The sequence below is a fragment of the Homarus americanus genome, unplaced genomic scaffold, assembly GCF_018991925.1.
Source record: "Homarus americanus isolate GMGI-L3 unplaced genomic scaffold, GMGI_Hamer_2.0 scaffold20465, whole genome shotgun sequence".
In the NCBI taxonomy this organism is placed as follows: Eukaryota; Metazoa; Arthropoda; class Malacostraca; order Decapoda; family Nephropidae; genus Homarus; species Homarus americanus.
Window position 1 is genome coordinate 2,230,284 of NW_024756914.1, and position 20,184 is coordinate 2,250,467.

Genomic DNA, 20,184 nt, shown 5'->3' on the forward strand with positions numbered 1-20,184 from the left:
GCTGTGGAGTCGGAGTCGAGGAGTCGGAGGAAATTTCGGCTTGTAGGAGTCGGAGTCGGTAAAATTGTCCAGACTCCGACTCCGACTGAAGCTATTCTGTTCCTAAGAACAAATATATGAACTCAGGCATATTCATTGCAGTGATTCCACTGATCCCACTAATTTTCTTAAATTATTAAAAGAATTTATTTCCATTTTATAAGCATTATTATGAATTTATTGTAGCAGGCACAGTATAGCACTATAATTTTGGACAATTGTCTCTTGTTTACCATTTGAAATTTTGAATTATATCAAATTTTGTTTCGTTGAAAACTGCACAGAGGCTCTCAGCTACAAAACAATTAGCTACAACCTGTTTTTGGTGAGATTAAGGCAAATTTAATTTAATAACTTAATCATGTAAGGTTTATCCATTTTCCTTAATAAGGTATTCATTTCTTTAATGTACATAAATATATAACTTTACTTTAAAAGGAATTGTAGGATCATCATTTAGATCCACATCAGATTATGAGCTTAAACAAAATTCATATGCTGAGATCGAACTTTTAGATATACATGTAAATGGTGTTTTCTAGTTAATATCTTGAATTCTTAATAAATTTATTTTTCTTTTGATTGAAACTTTGAAAGTCAAGCCTATCATCTTTTTGTAGTTCTTAAATATCGTCCAGATCATTAATAAAGCTGTAGCAGTATAGCCACGGTGTTTTACTTTTTACCTATGCAGGTTACAACATACAAATTACAATTAGGATGGTAGAAATAGTTGTTACAAATAGGCCAAGGAGTCGGAGTCGGAGTCGGAAGCATAAAAATTTGAGGAGTCGGAGTCGAAGGTTTTGTCTTCGACTCCACAGCCCTGATTTATTTTTCATTCACCTTAAACACACCCAAACAGTGACTCCTCAAGACTCGGGACAACATCAAAATGTCAATTATAAGCAAAGTTTTAAAAGACCATGGACCTTATTATGTGTTTGTACTGTAAAGTCACAGGGAATTATATATTCAACTTGTTATACCAGTATTTTTTATGACACAACACAATTCTTTTAATCTAAATGAAAGCCAAAACATATTACTATGTAAGACAATCTGTGAAAACAACCAAACAAATAAATTAGCTGAAAAAGATATATCTGTACACATGTTTAATCATGCATTTACTGTATTAAGTACTGTTCACTAATGCTGCCTTAACATTCACACAAAACTGGACCATGAAGTCACCAACAGATTCTCGACATTCAGTAATTAATCTTTCTTAATCTAAAAGCAGTCTTCATCTTAGTTATAGCATGAAAGTTCTGGTCCTACACAATTTATTTCCTATATTTGTAATAAAGTTATGGCAAAGTAGAAAAATTATACATAGAAATTATATACGTACTGTATTACACTAATCAATATGTTTTCCCGTTGTTATGGACTCAAAAATGTTGATATGAAGACACTGCTGTCAAGGTTGAGTGTTGCATGCCACCACTTGTCCGGAAAATAGATGATCTGTGAATATATAACAGGATGTTAATATCGGTATCCACCATGAGGAAACCTGTACGGTAGCTACTTCAGCAATCTGAATTACCAAAATCTCACAACTTTCAGAATAGTTTTAAGGAGTTGTACAGAAATTAAACACTCTCATGTAGGTAATGCAAGTGTTGTATACAGGAAGCACATACGGTAGAGGCAGGTGCGTTCTAGTGATGTTTTGAGGCATTTTCAAAGCCGTATTTTCTTTATTTTTTTAGTTAACTTTTTGTTGAATGAAAACTGATAATTGTCACAAATGACCCGAACACGTAACCCAACATTCTGGTAACAAATGATCTGCTTAAATTTAACATTATTCACTGATATAAGACAAGAGTAATTTCATACCTTTATTGTAATAAATAATCTCTTGTAACTACTGAGTGACTTCAATCCAATTTCAACATTAAAGGAAAGCATTAATAGTGGCATTCCAAATACTGTATTGGGTACAGTACCATAAAGCAGTAAGAGCACATACAGTACCTCTCCTGGCAGCAGCGTACACTCATAAAGGTTTGGGTCATCCTTCATCTTTGGGTAGTCTTCTATCAGCCACTGTAAAGTTGTCCGGTTAGGATGAAAATTGGGATTCACATCAGGAGGGTACATGAACCACCGCTTGCGTCCCCATCTGAGGAAGTGGTACGACGAAATGCTGTTTATGAGGTTCATGTTCACCTCGTCATATATTTCAAAGGGTCATTTGCATTCAATATCTATGTAAACAAAAGAACATATATGAAAATACAATGAAATACTGGATACAGTTCTTATTTATCTCTGAACATGTATTCTACAAAGCCTTATTTTGACAATATACAGCACTGTAGATCTTATATCAAGCGGGACAAGAGAGACAGAGATACTTAAGCTAGGAAGGAAGCATCACAGACATACAGGACAGAAAAAAGGAAGCTCAAACTCAACATTATGACAAGACATAAACTATGACACACAAGTGGTTAATACGATGTTAAAAGTTAAAATAAATAAATGCTTTTTCCTTTTAAAATAATTAATATCATAAATCTCAGTACAATACAGTTCATGAGGAAAAAATAACAATGTCTTTCTTCATACATCTCACAAACTATTGAAAGTGAGAGAAGCATATAAGTATTATGGTTAAACATGAAGTGTAATATGGCCTCTTATTAAAGTTCTCAGAGGATGATAAGCTGGGGTATGATACTGAAAGTCTATGAGAAGAATCAACACATGCCATCTGTTGTAAGTGTGGGATTGCTTATCATGTTCTGAGAGAGAGAGAGAGAGAGAGAGAGAGAGAGAGAGAGAGAGCTAACTAGCCTTGTTTTGGATGGGGGACACCTGAAGAGAATGCATTAGGTCAGGCAGTTGTATTGAATGAGAGAACCTATGGTACCCCTGATGCTGTATACTTACATGGTTTCAGCAAAGCCCGGGCCATGAAAGTGGAAAGGAACACCTGTGCCTGGTCCTTCAATTATAAAAAATATAATTAACTGTAAATTCTTAATAATAAAAAATAAATATTTGCAGTACATGTATACACATAACTCCAAGGTGAATGCATATACATAGTGTATACTGTCTTAATGACTACGATAACAGTCTTTAATGTATATTAACCACTCTAAATCAAACCTAATATAACTTAATCTAACTTCCCAGGTAGCATTAGGACATTTAATCATCAGGGGAAATAAGCTGGGGGGTGATAATCTTCAGGTAATCTCATCAGAGAAATAAACACATCAATGGAAAACTAAACTAACCTGCTAGTCCAAAGCTGAGGGCAGGTAGGTGGTAAGGCAGGTAGTATGGTGGGTGCTGGTAAAGGTCAAGTATGTCCTGCCATTCATCACCATTGTTGTCACCAAAGAAGTAAAATGTTTCTGGAATACATGGAATACAGTATATCAGTGAAGGAAGAAAGTGTCTAATCTATTGGGCATTTTCTATATTTAGTAAAATTATTGAGAACTATCACATCTGCTGACCTGGGTAAATAGGGAAACAAGGTGTGTTTACTGCTTGTCGTGCACAAGTACAGACATGAACTAATCCAAGTGAACCTTAGTTCTGTGTAATCTTTTTGTTACGTTTCTTCATTTCATCTGCCATCAGAAGTAATGAGGCGTCTATCCACAAAATGTACACAATCAAACAGTCCAGCTAGTTTAAGCATTTCTCGGTAAATTTAATGAAATATCAAATATACCAAATACAGTACAGAGGAAACTACACTACCACTCATACAAAATTTTTAACTGTTTATTGATTAGTAAGAAGTTATTTTTGTCAATCTTAATAAGCAGAAATCACTGTACATAAGAACTACCAAAATATTCGATGAAGATTATAATAATGTCCCTTGTTCATAAGAAACAACGCTACCACAACACAAGTGAACCACACAACCATCAACTTCCTGCTCACCATTGCCAAGAGTTGTGAGTTGTTGTGGGTGCAGGTGGTGATCACAGTAATCCCTGAATGATATGTCTCTCTTAGCATAACTGTAACTGTTGGCAGAACTCAGACGAATAGTCATGTGGCCGTATCTCTCCAGTAAGGCAGTGTGCCGAGTACGTGACTGGAAAAGCTGTGGGTGGAGATGTGCAACTTTTAATCACCCAAACTGACATGATCAATCTTTCTTGTGTTCTTGTCTTAGCTATTTTCCTCACTATAACTCCCCATCACTCACTATAACTCCCATCACTCACTGTAACTCCCCATCACTCACTGTAGCTCCCCACCATTTCTTGGTTTCTTTACCCCTTAATCCACCTCACACAAGGGTGGGAGAAGAGGAAATAATAAATTCACAAGGATAGATTTATAGCTAAAATATAATATATACTCACCTGATTGTGTGATGCCCCCTTGATCACCACTGGCTCACTGTATGCATACCTGTGTGATCATTGAGTGAAAATAACAACAAATTAACTACAGTACTGATTAGCTACAACAAAAACCATAAATTCACTATAGCAAAATAAATCACAGGTACATTAGTATTATCTGATAAATGAACAAGTATCCTTAAAGCCCCCTTGGTTCCATCTGGTCCCACACATGATAATTACTCACTTCAATTAGTCAAGCAAGGAAAGTATAATAGTGTATAATATTACCTCTCTAAAAACTCCTCCTGTGTGAGTGATCCATCCTGCACCACAATGTTACATGGTCCAAGTTGGGCTATTCTGTCCTTGCCTCTTGTCATCCTGTTATAAAAATACATTAAATGGTCTTTTAAGCCTAATAAAAACAAGAGGATACTATTTATCAACTGATCAACCTATTCAAAAGCTCAAACTCTAAATGGCTTTTTTTATGAGAATTTGTTACACATTCAATTGTTTCAGGACATTAAACAGCTTCTTCTTGCTACAGATTTTTCTATTTACATATATAGTACAGTAATAATTCCAGAAATGGTTGATGACAACTACAAAAACAAGCATTTAAAGGGATTCATACAAGGTAACATTTTCTATAGTGTTTCCTGCAGAGTTTGTGCTGTACTATACCCCCATCCTTATCACTGCACCACACATTAGTACTATATATAACACCCATCGTCTCCACCTTGTCGTGTCTTATGGGTTGGAGCTTCTGTTCAGGCCTCGTACTAAGCCTAACCTATCCTGAGAAAAATTGGGTAGGAAGCCTGGTTTTTCTTTTTCACCATATTTTAGAATTAGTTAGACTACAGTGTTGTACAGTATTGTTCGATTTCGTTCATTTTTTCCACAATTGTTCTTTGGATGACAGTAAGTAATAAAAATGATATGATGAAGCACAAAACCTAAGTGAACCTGCCCTAACCTACCTAACCTTACCTAACTTCCTAGCCAGTGGGCAAAGTTAAGGAGAAAGAATTGCCACTTCAAGAAAGAAATGACATGGTGTAATTTTACTTTTTTTGTAGATGTAAGAGTAAGCCCAGACCAGGCTGCTCGATTGTAGCACTGAAACAACAAAGAGCGAACGACAGTACTTGCTGACACAGCAGATTTTCTGACGGAATATTTACAATAAATAATTAACTTCTTTGAATACAAAACACATAGAGACATCATTTTATTGGCATGGTAAGTTTTATGTCGTATCACTTTTATTACTATCATCCAAAGAACATCTGAGGAAATAGAACAAATCCTTCTGGTCTCTGCTCCACTATTACCAAAAAAATGTTCAGTCATGAGGTGCCCCTGTTTTACAGCTTTACCTTCCCTCTTTTCCTGTCATATCCATTTAGTAATACAGGTACTGTGCATTATTCTTTCATATACTTTACCACTTTGATGGGGAAAGGATGCTGGTGGCTTGAGAGTAATGTTGGTTAGATATTGTTTGTGCCAACACAAACTTGTCAGTCAAGATCCCAATAAAAATATCAAGAAATGAAGTAGCACAATAAGTAAAATTTAAGTTTCGGTCATCCCTTTATTTACTGTAGATATTCAAACTAAACTAAACCAAACTAATCTAATCTAACATAACCTAACCAATCTAACCTAACTAAAATAATACAGCACAGTATCCTAAAACTCAAGCTGTAATTGTGTTTGCTAATAAATGAGCATATACTGTATCTGTATTTTGTCTCATTCTGAAATAAAAATTACTACAATTCAGTACGTATTCAAGCCTAATGACCCAATAAAGAGAATACTGTTCAGTATTACCGCAGAGAAGTAATGTAAATCAAGATGTAGTGTACAGTACTGTACTGTACAATATTAAGATCCCCGAGTTTTTGTTGTAATTGCACCAGCTTTTACAAATTTGTACAAATTATTGTCACAGGAATGACATATAACATAAGAACATATGAAAATAAGGAGTCTGCAATAGGCCGGTTGGCCTGTGAATGGCAGCTCCTGTCGAGAGTTACTACCACTCTCTATCATCCATGAATCTATCTAGCCTCCTTTTGAAACTATCCAGCGTTCCAGCACTTACTACAAAGTTGCTAAGCTTGTTCCACTCGTCCACCACCCTATTTGTGAACCAGTTCCTTCCTATCTCCCTCCTAAACCTAAACTTATCCAACTTTAATCCGTTGTTCCGAGTCCTATTCTGCTCGGATATTATAAAAGTTTATCTATATCCCCTTTATTGATTCCTTTCACTCACTTAAATACTTCTATCATATCTCCCCGCACTCTTCGTCTTTCTAGGGAATGCAAGTTTAGTTTCTTTAACCTATCCTGATATGGAAGGTTTCTAAGTCCCGGAATCATTTTCGTGAACATTAACTCACCATCCTCCGTCATCTTGTTGGGTTGCAGGTAGCAAAACGCACAGCTGCAACAACACAATGATATCTGTCTTCCTCATGTTGATTAGCTCCTACAGCCTCGCTAACAGTCAGAGGCTTCAGCATCAGTGGTACATACTACACAGCTGCAGCAGATACAGTATTATCACACACAAACATCCGCCACAGTCCACACGTGCTGACACCACAACATGGTGTCACCTGATTGGTGCACCGCTGCCCACCACAGTGCACACACCTCCTGCTGTGGTGACGCAACACTTTGTTTACCCACATCTTGGGCTAATTCTTGCTGTAAGGCAGAGTAGCTAGAGACTGTCAGTGAAGAAGAGTGGTGCCAACGGTATCTGCTCACTTTACACTTCATCGTAAGGAGGAATGAAAAAGGAAATATATTAATTTTTGTTAATTTTATTGGTAGATTTAGTAAGAAGGGTTCAACTGGTGGTTGAACCAGGTCGGGTCCTGCCGGGGGCTAGTACAAGATGGTCTGGATGGCTCCGGCTTCCACACCGTAATTGACGAAAACGTCGGAGCCATCAGTGATGGACACCTTTATCTCGGCGTCATCTGGAACCAAAAACCAATAGAGTTTCTCACTGTTGTGTCACTGTTTCAATTCTGGTAAAGGACTTTTATGTGTTGAACCATAGCGGCTATTATTCTAAAGAGCTAATATTAGTTTCCGATGTACTGCTCACGTTAGTTCTGGTCTCTACTATCTCTTATGATATATATTACAGCTACATAGCAAAGAAAATAATATCTAACGAGCCGATCAGTGGCGAGGAGAATAAAAGAAGAGTATAACTCTAAGATTGTATCTTCGTTTTCTGTGGTGTAGCGTCACAGAGAATGGTAGATGCTTCGAAAGGGTGACTCCTATACTGCATGATTTTGTGTAGGAATTAAACCAGTGTCAGTGCATATAATTTTAAGTCTGTCATAGAAGAAAATGTCTAAAAATTACTAAATACATATAAATAACAGCGAGAGAAGGACCGGTGTTTTACTATAAATTCACCGATAGTACAAGTATTTACGACTTATACCTTACATTTTTTACCAAAATATACTTTTTCTCAGAATTGAAATTTAGGGCGTTTAACTAATTAAGTACTTTCAGAATAACACACAAACCTTAAATCACACCTTTGAAACCCATAGTTGATGAGTAATTAGCATTGAAAAATGTCAGTAAAATCTTTCAAGGGTTATTTTGGCCACTAATTACTCTGCAATCGAATCGTGGACCACATATTCATAATCAGCAAGCTCAGTTGTAGCCATACTGTAATTTTCAGTAAAATCTAATTTTTGGCCCAAATCCACCAAAAATGTAATTCTTACAATTTTACAGGGTAGGTAGAGACCAAGGAATGCCCCAAAAGACTAGGGCCAGCCCTGTGTCAAGGTCTTCACCTCCAGCAAACACATTTGGTTACAGCCATCAGTAGGTTGTCAATAGTTCTTGATGACAGCTCTACGACTGCCTGTCATGGAGGTTTTAATCTTTCTATTCACGACAATACAGGTAGCGTGTCGGTAATGTTAATTACCTGGTATATTTGGTATTAACTCAGCCAAGAATTATTCTTATATCACCCACACTGCCACATGCTTATACTTGATGAAGTGTTCCTGGGCTTCTTCAGGTAAACTGACCACATTAAGACCTGTGGAGTCGGTGAAGGCGCCGTCGAAGCCTAGGATGATCTGATACTCGTCCTATGGGTTGATGGTCACCACCACAGCGTCTGGAGATAACATGTGTTGACTGAGCATGTGTTGCTTGTTGTAGGTTATTGGTGTGTATTAAAAAAAGCTGCTGCTGCCTTAGAGGCTTCGAGTCTGTGTTAAAGTAATGTTATACAAGACGATAGTTGCGAGAAACACAGTAGGAGAGTTGTGAGAGAAAAGTCCATTTGATCACTCCTCCTTCACAGACTGTCACTTGTACACAACTGTTTACAACAGGACCGCTGACTCCTTCAGCCTCGAGAGGGTTTACCTCCGTTAATCACCAGGGATCTCCTTGTTGGAGACGGGGAACTCTTCCACGTTGAACCTGAGGCCGTCCTTGGTGGAGGTGACGAGGGTGAACTTCCCTTTCTCAGGGAAGGTGATAATGCCCGGGTTGTCACAGTAGGAGGCGTCACACACACACCACGCTGTCATAGTCATACACCTGGGGGTGTATATACCATCACATTACTTACATGATAAAGTTACTTTAATATCACCAACTTAGAAAATTAAATGCTGTTATCATACAATCAAGTTGTGGGGTATGAGATGTTTGGTTCACACTCAGGATGGGTTGGAGAAAGGAAACTCACAATGTGCTCTCTTAATACATGTTGTATTGGATGTACAATGCAGCTTGGTGCTGGGAAGGCAGCATGGTTACAAGCTTGATGTAGAGAGAGCTGGTTGGTGAGGATGCTCAGAGGAGGACCAGCTTGTGGGTCGCCATGCTCGCTGGCGGGAGCGAGGACCGCCAGGCAGGCGGAGGAGGAGCGAGGGCCGCCAGGCAGCGGCGGAGGAGGTGTGTTGCTTGCTGTTGGTGGAGGTAGAAAAGAGGCAGGTCACCACAAGGTCAGGTCTTAAATAGCGGGGGTAGGCGTGGCATAGTAGTTGATCCCCGCTCCGTGATGTATGGTGGTGCTGGTTGACCTAGACCACGAGGCATACACTGGGGAATTGGTGGGGTCGGCTACTCAGCGACAAACAGCTTTTGTAGGGGAGAATTCCACTACAACCTTCTACCTATCCCTAACATGTCTCTCTATCATGTAGGTCTCTCATCTCTCTCTAGCATGTAGGTCTCTCATCTCTCACTATCACGCCAGAGAGAACAAACCCAGTCTCTCAAATAAGGAGACAATTTAACTTAAGACCGTTTGAGAATCTTATATTTACGTAAGATATTTAGATAAGTTCTCATAATTCACCCTGACGAACATTTAAAGAATTCTCAACACTCTTGGCGCAATATTTTACTGCTCAGTTGAGAGAAAAAAAATTAACTTAGGAACTTTTAAAAATCACATAAATTTACCCTAACTTAAGATTTTTTTTATAAAGGAATTCTGAACGTGATATGTTAAGACAAATTCCTACGACATTATTGCCATCTTGGAACGATCTCTTATGCCAAATTGTTATAAATGGTTTCAAAGTTAAACGATTAATTTATTAGCACAAAACTTCAATATAAACGATGTGGTTTAGAGTTAAACGATTTAGTGAGTAAAAAGTGAGTCAAGTTTTAACAAATTTCAAATGTCAAACAAAATTATGATTAATAAGATAAATAAAATAGCACATTTTGTATGTACAAAATGTATCACCTTCCACATTTGTACCATCATGATACAGTTCAGCCACCCAGTTGACTGTGTGTATGCCGTGACATCACATCAGAGGAAGGGAGCGTGGCAAGCAAACAACACAGTTACAGCCCACTGCCTCCATTTATATTTTATATTATATTTTCTTTATTTCTAAGCCACATTAGAGTACTGATCTTTCTACAACTGTTATAATTTCATTATATGTCTTTGGAGCGGAACTTCCCACCTTAGACCAATATGCCGCAGGGTGATTTTAAGGAAAAAATGCGTCTTATGGGCCAGGAAAAACGGTGTATCTGTCCGTGGTATTACCCTTCTAAAATGTTTAACTGTTAAATTTACAACTGTTTTCCTATAACCACCAGTGAATAAAAGGTATCCCAAGTAAAGTTGTCAGATATTGGGTGAGGTTTATGAAAACACTTATTTACTGAATTTTTTATTTAGTAACGGGATAGCCCGGCGTCCTGCAATAAATAAAACTAATGAGAAAAATTACAACTCAAGACTCTGAAGTAAAGATATAAATTAATTATGTCAATAAAACTGTAGAGCAAGTGTCTACAGAATGAAACACAGCAGAGGTCATATTAACACTTATGTACCACACTTAATCTAGCAGTTATTAACATATAGCGAACCATAATGGGGGTTAGAATAATCAGGTTAACTGCCCACTGCACTACCCACACTGGATACTCTGCTTGAAACTAAGAAGAAACAACTATCCACTTGTTGGCCATCTCCTACTAGTGTAAAGTGGCCACAACCAACAGCCATTACCTCATTAAGCCAATTATTCTTTTTCCCCTTCAAGCAATTATAACCCAAGTGAGCGAATCAGTAATATAAATATGAGTTATCACCAGACTCATCCTTCATAAATACACCAAGTAAGAGAACTCATAATAGAAGTTTCATACCTGATGTACAGGAAGTGATTTTATTCTTCTATAACCTGGGGTGAGAATAATGGAACTCTAAAACCCATAAATTAAAAGAATTAATAAAAGTTCATAACCTGTAAGAGTTATTCACCTTAACTCAGGTTTAAGACCAATACAAACATCCTATCCCACAACAAACACCATAAAATATAAGATTATTCCTGGCAGCTTTTATATTTTCACAATTATATTCAACAAACACTACATAAAAAAAAGACAATTTACCAAAACTTTTAACAATTTCAAGAAAAATATAGTTTCCCTGTTGACTCTCCTCCCACAAGGCTGAGATGGATCAAGATGAAAAGAAGCTTAAAAGAGAGAGACTGAGAGAGAGAGAGAGAGAGAGGTGTAAGGAGGGTAGTTGGGGGGAGGACAAAAGGAAACAAAGAATAGTTACATTCTTCACACACTTGCTCTCATCACCTTTAAACTTAATATATATTATTTACTTTTATCAACAACAACAGCTGCCTGTATGGCCTCTACAGCTCAACAAAAGAACATGAAACACCCAAGAGGATACATGTGGATAAAGTGACAGTGTTTTCATACCCTTCTTGAGGTTCAATAAAAGTATTCACCAAGTGTAACCTGAGAAGTAAATAATAAGAAAACAATGTTAACTGTACATCCATAACCACATGTAAACCTTAGCATGTACACAGAAAAACATCGCCAGAAACAGACTGAAGTTTGAGAAAAATTAATTACCTAATATTTTTTCATTTAGTTGGGGCGTGGCCGCGTGTCCTGCAATAAAGAGAAGAAATTAGACATGTTGTAATTGAAAACTTTTAAGTAAGGTATATTTTCTTGACAGCTGTGGGGTAAGAGTATGTACATAAAGAAAGATAAGGACACGTCAGTCCAGTTTACTTCACCCCGTTTGATTTGGTAGTTATTGATATATGACAAACCATGGTGAGGTTAGCATAAGGTTAACTGCCCATTACATATAGTACATCATGACTCAGACTAGAAACTAACACACTGATATATTCACACTTGTTGGCCTTGCCTGCTTCAGTACAAGGTGGCCAGAGTAAAACTTCAGACTCATCTGGTGTACAGTACAGTATAGTCATGAAGCAAATACAGGCCTATTTTTTTAGGATTTAATCTCAAATGCTCAACAATGATGATATGGCTCAGCCTTTTCTGTTCTTCATTCAAATCATTAGACCCTAGAACATAAACCGTCTTAATTCATGATGTAAAAACTCATTTTTCTTATTCTGTTAAATTCACAAGAGTAAAACAACTCAAACCAAGTACATTATTCTCAGTGAGTGACTCATGTTTATATTAGAACAAAATATAATGTAAATGTTCAAAATCAGCCCCATGATACCCAAGCTCCCTTTTGTTATTATATCGCTTGACATTTTATAGTATCAATATTTCACATACAGAGACAACACTGTTAATACCTCATATGAACTTGAAATATGTATGCTGAGCCTTCCCAATTAGCTTTAAAATAGAAGGCCAAGCTTCCCCAGAAGGGGTGTATATGGGCCACAAACAATGACTAAAGTTACCATTCTTTTACTGCCTGTAAAGTACATGGATATTAACACTGAATAGTTGTTCAGTTCAGACAAAAATTAACTTTTCTAAATATTTGGAAATGACACTTAAGTTTAATAAGACAAAGGGAATTCCACTGCTAGCTACTTAAAAATGGCAAGGCTGTATCCTAAACCTTAGCTTAATTCTGATAAAGATTGACAAAACAGCCCAAATATCTTGATTTACTAACCAAAACCAAGTGACACTAAAGAATGTTTACCAAAGTCAACTTGTCTTCTCACCTGAGCACGGGGGAAGCGGGGAGGTGGAGTGCGGATCTTCCTGGCCTTGCGACTCCTGTTCCTCACCACCTTAGAGTGGATAGCACATGACACACAGTAATGTTGCTTGATGTACAGTTTGGGAAGCTGGTACACTGGAAAAATGGCAACAAATTTTACAACAAGTTTTCCCTACACTGTGTTACAGAATTAGTTATAGTCAATAATATACAAATCCAGAATAAGCAAAACAAATGTAAATAAAACTAATCAAAGAATTCAGCAACATAAGAAAAGTGCTGGAATATTTGTTTAGGTCATTTGATAACCTTGAAGATTGAAGAAAGAAGTAGCTACACTTCATCTCATGTACCACAACACCTGTATAGTGCACCCCATAAAATATTGTTACTTTTCCATTTTTAAATTATGAAACACTGGACGAAATGCTTTGATATATTCGCCAGTGCATCGTTATATTGGTATGCCTGCTCCCCATACCAGTAACAGTATTAAAATACAGGCATACAAAACATACCGTACCAACTATCCCAAAATTCATGGACCAAGACTGCTTACAGAAGCACGAACCACTCTGACCCCCAGGTAATGATACTTTTGGGGGCTGTTCACTAAACCTTACACATAAAACTGATTCATAGAAATAAATTGCTAAAAATGTACACAACATTGTAGAGGACAGAGCTCAAGTGAAGGCGTCCTGGATTTAGTTGTGGTTAATCTTCGTGTCCTACACACAGGCGCCAGCTACAGAAGCCGACGACTAAATCATGACACGAATTACCTTAACTACAGCTTTATTTTTAATAACCTTAAACATTGTATGCCAAATTATATTTCACCGTAACTAAACTTAATAAAAAATACCTAACTTACAACAGGATTTTGGAAGGACTGTACATAATCAATGGAAGGTAAAAATCATCCCAGTCTCCATCAAAAGGTTAAGGTATTTACCAGTGTAAACTGATGCCTCATTGATATCCTTAACTGCAGCGGCTTCAACAATGTTCCGGATTTGGAATTTTTTGATGGCCTTATCCTTAGGCACACATCGTCCACAGTTGGTGCAACGGACTGGCTTGGTGTGCCCCCGACCATGCTTGGATCGGCCGTTATTCCGGCGTTTGGAGGTCTGTAAAACACCAAGAGTGATATACTTCTAAAATTGAACTTACAAATGTGATCATACAACCTTTTTTGCAAAAACTTTCCAAATTACATTTTGTACACAACATTGTAGAGGACAGAACTCAAGGGAAGGCGTCCTGGATTAAGTTGTAGTTTATCTTCGTGTCCTACACACAGACACCAGCCACAGGGGCTGATGACTAAATCATGACACGACTCACATTAATCAGATTTACTACCAGAATAATCCTCAATATTCTATCCCAAATTATACTTGGATATTAATCTTTATCTTTTATAACTTAGTAGCTTAAGAAGATAAGAATGAAGAAAACTGTAGCAGGCCTATTGGCCCATACTAGGCAGTCCCGTTTACATCCAAACCCTATCGCTCATATATCCGTCTACCTATATTTGAAGCTATACAGCGCGGTCCAGCGAATTACCCAAAAGTTATTAAATCAGGGTAAAATCTTAACGAATATATGTTTTAGATCAATAAAACTGATTAATAATGTTTTCATTGAAATGTAGTCAAAATAATGAAATAATAAACAGCAAAAAAAAAGCTAAATTCCAAAGAGTCACCTATCCAAAATGGAGATATAATTACCGATGTTTCTGTTACTTTGGGGTATTTAACATAGCCGTAGGATTTACTTTTCGTTAGGTTAGGTTAGTGAAGTGCATCACCATGGCTCTGAGTTATCTCTCTTGTTCATGAACTCTTTGGAATTTATCGTTCACCAATACTGAAAGTTTTTCGCTGTTTATTATTTCATCTTACAAATTACACTAAAAATATTATTAGACATGTTTTGTGTATGTATAACAGATATTCGTTAAGATTTTACCCTGATTTAATGTACTTTTGGGTAATTCGTTGGACCCATACAGCGTGTTTGAGTTAATGATGTCTGGTAACTTGTTCCACTCATCCACTACTCTATTGCTTTGAGTTCATAATTGTATTTTCTACTCATGAATGAATTTCCCAAGTATTGTATCTTACCTATGACCTTTTACCATCGATCAAACAGTTTTATTCCTTATGAAATTTACAACAAAATGCACGAGCTCTACGTTTGGTCATAAATAACTAGTGTCTTCCATCTGGCGAGTTAAACAGTACGAGGATATGTTTATCTCGCCAGTTTCTAACAATAAGACACAATGTAGAGTATTTTATATTGAAAGTAACACCTTAGTCAAGAATACCATGTGTTGGCGTCCTCCCTCACACCCACGAGGCCTCACAACTTACATCTCACAACACTATTATTCACAACTATCTTCACACTTATACACACCATAACCTACTCTTTAGTTCCTTGTGTATCATCCTAACTCACTCAACACTGGGTCAACACTGTAACAAGAGGTAAAAGAAGTAATAGTCACCATTATGCTCCGAGTACAGCAAGAGTTTGGACTGAAAGACCGTCAACAACACGAGAGTGGAAGAAGACCGTGTGATGGTTCTCTTACTAAAACACAAATATTATCTAATTCTCACTTATATATATATCAATTATTTTTAATTTAAATTTTATTGTTTGATAAAAGGCTATTAAAATATATATTACTTTGTGTATTAAAGTTAAAGTTATGTATATAATACGAGAATGGTATTGTCCCATAGAAAATGCTCTGTGTTTTAGCAGTAACCAAGCTATTTATGATTTCCATTTATGTAATGTAAGACTTGGTTATATTTCTGGACGGATGCAGATAACCACAAAGAAATATTACCACAAAACTTTCAGATTTCTTTATTATCACCATAATACTTCAAAATTACACTAAATAAATGATAAACTCGTCTCTATTCTCGTGAAAATGTGCTTCCATAACATCACTATAACGATGGTGTTTCATTTTTCCTTATCTTAACATATTGGCCATTTATCAGCTTACGAGCCGTCTGGGCTGTTTATCCAGTGCTAGCACAGGAGGAAACCGGGGACCTGGAAACCTGTGGTAATTGGCAGGGTCACACTGGATAACACCTTCTTTATTTTTATATTAATGTATAACATTCAACACTTCTAGAACTTATCTATCATCTTTCTTACTTGTCTCATTTCCTGAAAACGTGATTACAGGCAATCACTTGGGACACCTGTGGGTTATTTCCCTTGTGCTTACCTGCATCTGTATGGATCACGTCACGCTTTTCAGAATTGTTTATATGTTGACAATTATTAATGTCACTTATCTGAAAGAGATTATAATATCTCTGTGTGACCCTTGGATCCCGTAGGTTTACTGCATATATTCCAGCCTCGTTGTCTATTTTTGGAGGTGAAAGAAACACTGAAATGCGTTGCTGCGTCTTTATTCTGTGGCAGCTGGTAAGGGAATGAGATAGACAAGGAGGGCGTTAAGGCTAGGTGTCGGCCTACTTCAGCTTGTCGCTCTTCTGAACTATTATAATAAGTGTCCTGAAGGCGTTACTGAAGTGAAGAGCGAGCCAAGGCAACAGCAGGATGAGGGCAAAGGTCATCCTCATGACCCAGTACTGGAAGGAATGGCTATAAGACATCCTGCTGACGAAGGCGGGGATGGGGAAGTTTATGGTGTAGGCCAGATAGCGGAACATGGCGGGGTAGGACAAGATGGGAATAATGTAGCCAATACCTGTGATGAGGGAGGCGGCCATGTGCTCGTAGTCCCAGTCCACTACAGCCAAGGAAGGTATGGCAATAAGACGCTCCACCTCCAGGCACAGCTCCTTCGTCTCCTTCACCGACCCGCTACACAAGTTGTACTTGTCGTCGATGCCCAGCAGCCAGCCCAGCCCTCGCCAGAAGTGGATCAGGCCAGCCAGCTCTTCTTCAGTAGCGGCTCCGGCTCCCATCTTCTCTGGGTGTGTCACTATGAGTCCCATGAAGGAGTACTGTGTGAGGGCCATGTCCAGCTGACTCATGTACACAATCGGCTTATCATTCTCTAAATAAAGTTTATCTTCAGCTACACGTTGAAGATCTTGGCGGATGACTTTATTTAGGGAGTTACTGGGCTCCTCGTGTCCTCTCTCGCTAACACTGATGTTCCTCACTTTCTCGTTGCAAGTTGGGGAGGAGTTAAAGCCTTTCGCTAACTTGTTGTGGGTGTAGCGGATGGACAAGATGTCCTCGTGGGCAGAGTCTTCGGGGGCCCAGACGTCTCCTGTGAACCATTTGATGACGTGAAGCATCGTTGAGAAGTATCGCTTCAGGGCTTTCTTGGGTGTGTCTGAGCGCCCCGTGTAAATGAGTGTTCGTAGTGATCGGCTGAAACTGAAATTCATTAGCAGCGACAACAACTCTGAAAAACACAGACTGAATAAGTATTGATGATAAAATTTACGACCTCGGTCAAACAGTTCCCGGTCGAGCCACTGTGGAGGGTGTGGGGGGTTGCCGGAGTCCCCGGGCTGATTGAGGCCCTCCAGCAGCTGAGTCAGCCGGGGAGACGGAGGGACGCTGCTGTTGAGGACGACCTCTGAGAGTGTAGTAGAGGCCGGGGAGGTAGAGGCCAGGTGGGGACATTCCTCCCTCAACTGGGCCTGGCATAAACCTCCGGGTGGGGGGAACATCACCCCAGCCTTGGCCTTGGTGGCCGGCTGCTCGGCCTCCTGGTGTGTGGGGGACGGCGTGGTCTCACCTGGGGAGATACAATAAGTAAAGTTACTCTAAATAAAAAAAATTTGTGAATATTTTATGTTAACACAAATGTAAAGGTGTGTGTGTGTGAGTGTGTGTGTGTAATAATAATAATAATAATAATAATTAACGGTTTATTGAAAAAGTTCTGCAGCCCGAAGGCTGAAAATATACATTGGGCATAAATGACTTATTACATACATTGGTGGTTTAACAAAAGCCTTCATTAGAGAAAGGTAAAGGAACATACAGTGAACATACAGATTAATGTAGGTGTTGAACAGCAAAAACGTAGTGTAGTAACTCCCTCCCAGATGGTGTTAGGAGGGACCTCACGTGGTGTAGTAATTCCCTCACAGATGGTGTTATGAGGGGCCTCACGTGGTGTAGTAATTCCCTCACAGATGGTGTTATAAGGGGCCTCACGTGGTGTAGTAATTCCCTCACAGATGGTGTTATGAGGGGCCTCACGTGGTGTAGTAATTCCCTCACAGATGGTGTTATGAGGGGCCTCACGTGGTGTAGTAATTCCCTCACAGATGGTGTTATGAGGGGCCTGACGTGGTGTACCTCACAGATGGTGTAGATGGTGTTATGCCTCACGTGGTGTAGTAATTCCCTCACAGATGGTGTTATGAGGGGCCTCACGTGGTGTAGTAATTCCCTCACAGATGGTGTTATGAGGGGCCTCACGTGGTGTAGTAACTCCTTCACATATGGTGTTATGAGGGGCCTCACGTGGTGTAGTAATTCCCTCACAGATGGTGTTATATGAGTGAGGTGTGGTTCCAGGCCTTCCTATCGTAGACGGATTAACACATCGCTGGTAGTTGGGTCTCACGGGCCGTTATCACTGGGTACCTGGGACCTCACTGTGTGAAAGGTCAACTTGGGTACCACTGTTACTGTCGAGTTGTTCTCACCGACTTAAGCACTGTTCACCACTGTTCACCTCTGTTTAACACTGGTTCCATTTCTTTCCTAAATGAAATAGTAACTTCTGGCGTGAACTTGTTGATATTCCGGTGGGGAGGAGGGTTCAGGGGAGGGGGTTGGTATGGGCCAACTTAACAGTTGACCTGGCTGCTCCGAGAGGAGCGCCAGGTACGTCTTGACCCTTCGGTGGTCAAGGATGTGTGTGTGTGTGTGCGTGTGTGTGTGTGTGTGTGTGTGTCTGTTGTGTGCATGTGTGTGTGCGTGTGTGTGTGTTTGTAATCTCTTTAAGGCTAAAACATACTCTCTAGTCTTAGTTAATATAAGTAATCTATCACTTGACACAAAATAAGGAGTGAAGGAGACATGTCTCTCATGGGAGAGGACCATGAGTGAGTTGTCCTCAAGGTGTCAACAGGTTGTAACCAAAGGGCAAAATATTCTCCCGCTTATATTTGTTGGGTCACCTGAAGATTAAACACCCCAGCTCATTTTAAGTGAAGACTGGACACCACACCGAGACTGGGCAGACACTGACTCTAATTCCCAGTTACAAGGAAGAGAACTATGAAACAATCACTATTATTTGATGTGTTAATTATCCTCATATTAGCTTGGAAAAATCATGCTAGATGTTTTAGATAATATTAATCCCGGATCACCATAATAAGACCGTCATAACTCAGTCGTGGGGTGACGTCATTACATGCCTCACCTGTGTTAGGCTGAGGGAGGAGTCGAGGCTTTTATCCTGAAGATGTTCCTGTTGGGTGTTGTGGTGGTGGAGGCTGCACTATGAATCACCTCCCTTGTCTGTCAGCGTGTCCGTCTGTCCTCAACACAAAGGAACCCGAAGAAGACAAAACACAGCTCTCATGAACCTGTCATCTCTGTTTACGTTCGCTTAACAACAGTTGGGTACTCTATAAATGCACAGGAAATAACTCTTGGTATAAAAAGTTTTTAATATTATGGAGTCGACATTACAGAGAGACTTTTTGCTTCTTTCATCCTGAGTTGATATATTAACGCACGAGTCTCCAGAGAACGAGACGGTGCAGTTGGTGATGACGGCCACAGAGAACAGACACGTCCTCACTCAAAGGAAGCTACAGGTAAACTGAGGCTCACTGAGCTGAGCCAGTGTTTGAAGGCGTGTAATTCCTGAACAATATTCCTCACTCTCCTTCTCCGTCCACATTCTTACAAGTTCCTGCGATATAAACTTTACTTGTCGTAACTAGTTGGCGTAAGCCTGAATTTAAAAAGAAAACGAACAAATTCTTTGCAAAATATTCTGGACTTAAGTTAAGGTAAATTCTCCATATAATTTGTTTGCAGACCATGCATGACCTTCAGCTGCGCCTCACGCGTTACACAACTGACCCACACCCTGCCGTTTACCCTCGCCGCCTCGGTTTATATTTCTTTATATCCCTGATTCTCTGGAGACTTATAAACACACGTAGCTGACTAACTAAAGCTAAAACACAAGAATAATACAAGTTTCTTAATATCAGTGGAAGA

At 38.9% G+C, this 20,184-nt stretch overlaps 3 protein-coding genes and 1 long non-coding RNA gene across 5 annotated transcripts; all 4 read right to left on the bottom strand.

Annotated features, from left to right (window-relative positions):
* Window positions 1-763: 763 nt before the first annotated feature.
* On the bottom strand, window positions 764-7,051 carry LOC121857144 (jmjC domain-containing protein 8-like). Its single transcript, XM_042353036.1, has 8 exons — window positions 6,809-7,051; window positions 4,671-4,763; window positions 4,398-4,446; window positions 3,967-4,132; window positions 3,303-3,422; window positions 2,950-3,004; window positions 2,029-2,176; window positions 764-1,512 (listed from the first exon to the last, which is right to left on the bottom strand). Exons 1-8 carry the CDS (start codon window positions 6,883-6,885, stop codon window positions 1,429-1,431), a joined length of 792 nt encoding a protein of 263 aa, XP_042208970.1. The 5' UTR covers window positions 6,886-7,051; the 3' UTR covers window positions 764-1,428.
* A 170-nt stretch (window positions 7,052-7,221) lies between these two features.
* Window positions 7,222-9,010, bottom strand: LOC121857147. Its single transcript, XR_006087118.1, has 2 exons — window positions 8,492-9,010; window positions 7,222-7,396 (listed from the first exon to the last, which is right to left on the bottom strand). It is a non-coding gene; the product is annotated as an uncharacterized LOC121857147 (long non-coding RNA).
* A 1,598-nt stretch (window positions 9,011-10,608) lies between these two features.
* LOC121857145 (40S ribosomal protein S26-like) lies at window positions 10,609-15,593 on the bottom strand. Of its 2 annotated transcripts, none has more exons than XM_042353037.1 (5): window positions 15,479-15,593; window positions 13,904-14,081; window positions 12,947-13,080; window positions 11,844-11,882; window positions 10,609-10,649 (listed from the first exon to the last, which is right to left on the bottom strand). In XM_042353037.1, the coding sequence occupies exons 1-4, from the start codon at window positions 15,479-15,481 to the stop codon at window positions 11,859-11,861; spliced, it is 339 nt and encodes a 112-aa protein (XP_042208971.1). In that variant the 5' UTR covers window positions 15,482-15,593; the 3' UTR covers window positions 10,609-10,649; window positions 11,844-11,858. The 2 variants fall into 2 exon arrangements, with proteins under 2 accessions (XP_042208971.1, XP_042208972.1); XM_042353038.1 differs by having other exon boundaries at window positions 10,609-11,140.
* An 806-nt stretch (window positions 15,594-16,399) lies between these two features.
* LOC121857138 lies at window positions 16,400-19,767 on the bottom strand. The gene is made up of 2 exons (XM_042353028.1): window positions 19,373-19,767; window positions 16,400-17,725 (listed from the first exon to the last, which is right to left on the bottom strand). The coding sequence occupies exon 2, from the start codon at window positions 17,655-17,657 to the stop codon at window positions 16,479-16,481; it is 1,179 nt and encodes a 392-aa protein (XP_042208962.1). The 5' UTR covers window positions 17,658-17,725; window positions 19,373-19,767; the 3' UTR covers window positions 16,400-16,478.
* Between the last annotated feature and the right edge of the window lie 417 nt (window positions 19,768-20,184).

Excerpts from the sequence above, each read along its gene's own strand:
- LOC121857144 (XM_042353036.1), bottom strand. The coding sequence starts at position 6,885 with ATGAGGAAGACAGATATCATTGTGTTGTTGCAGCTGTGCGTTTTGCTA. Across the intron at positions 4,764-6,808 it reads CAACAAGATGACGGAGGATG|GATGACAAGAGGCAAGGACA; the intron begins GTGAGTTAATGT and ends TTTTTATAACAG. Across the intron at positions 3,005-3,302 it reads CCTCAGCTTTGGACTAGCAG|GACCAGGCACAGGTGTTCCT; the intron begins GTTAGTTTAGTT and ends TTATAATTGAAG.
- LOC121857145 (XM_042353037.1), bottom strand. Across the intron at positions 13,081-13,903 it reads TGAGGCATCAGTTTACACTG|TGTACCAGCTTCCCAAACTG; the intron begins GTAAATACCTTA and ends CCATTTTTCCAG. Across the intron at positions 11,883-12,946 it reads CCCGCTTCCCCCGTGCTCAG|GACACGCGGCCACGCCCCAA; the intron begins GTGAGAAGACAA and ends TCTTTATTGCAG.
- LOC121857138 (XM_042353028.1), bottom strand. The coding sequence starts at position 17,657 with ATGTTCCCCCCACCCGGAGGTTTATGCCAGGCCCAGTTGAGGGAGGAA.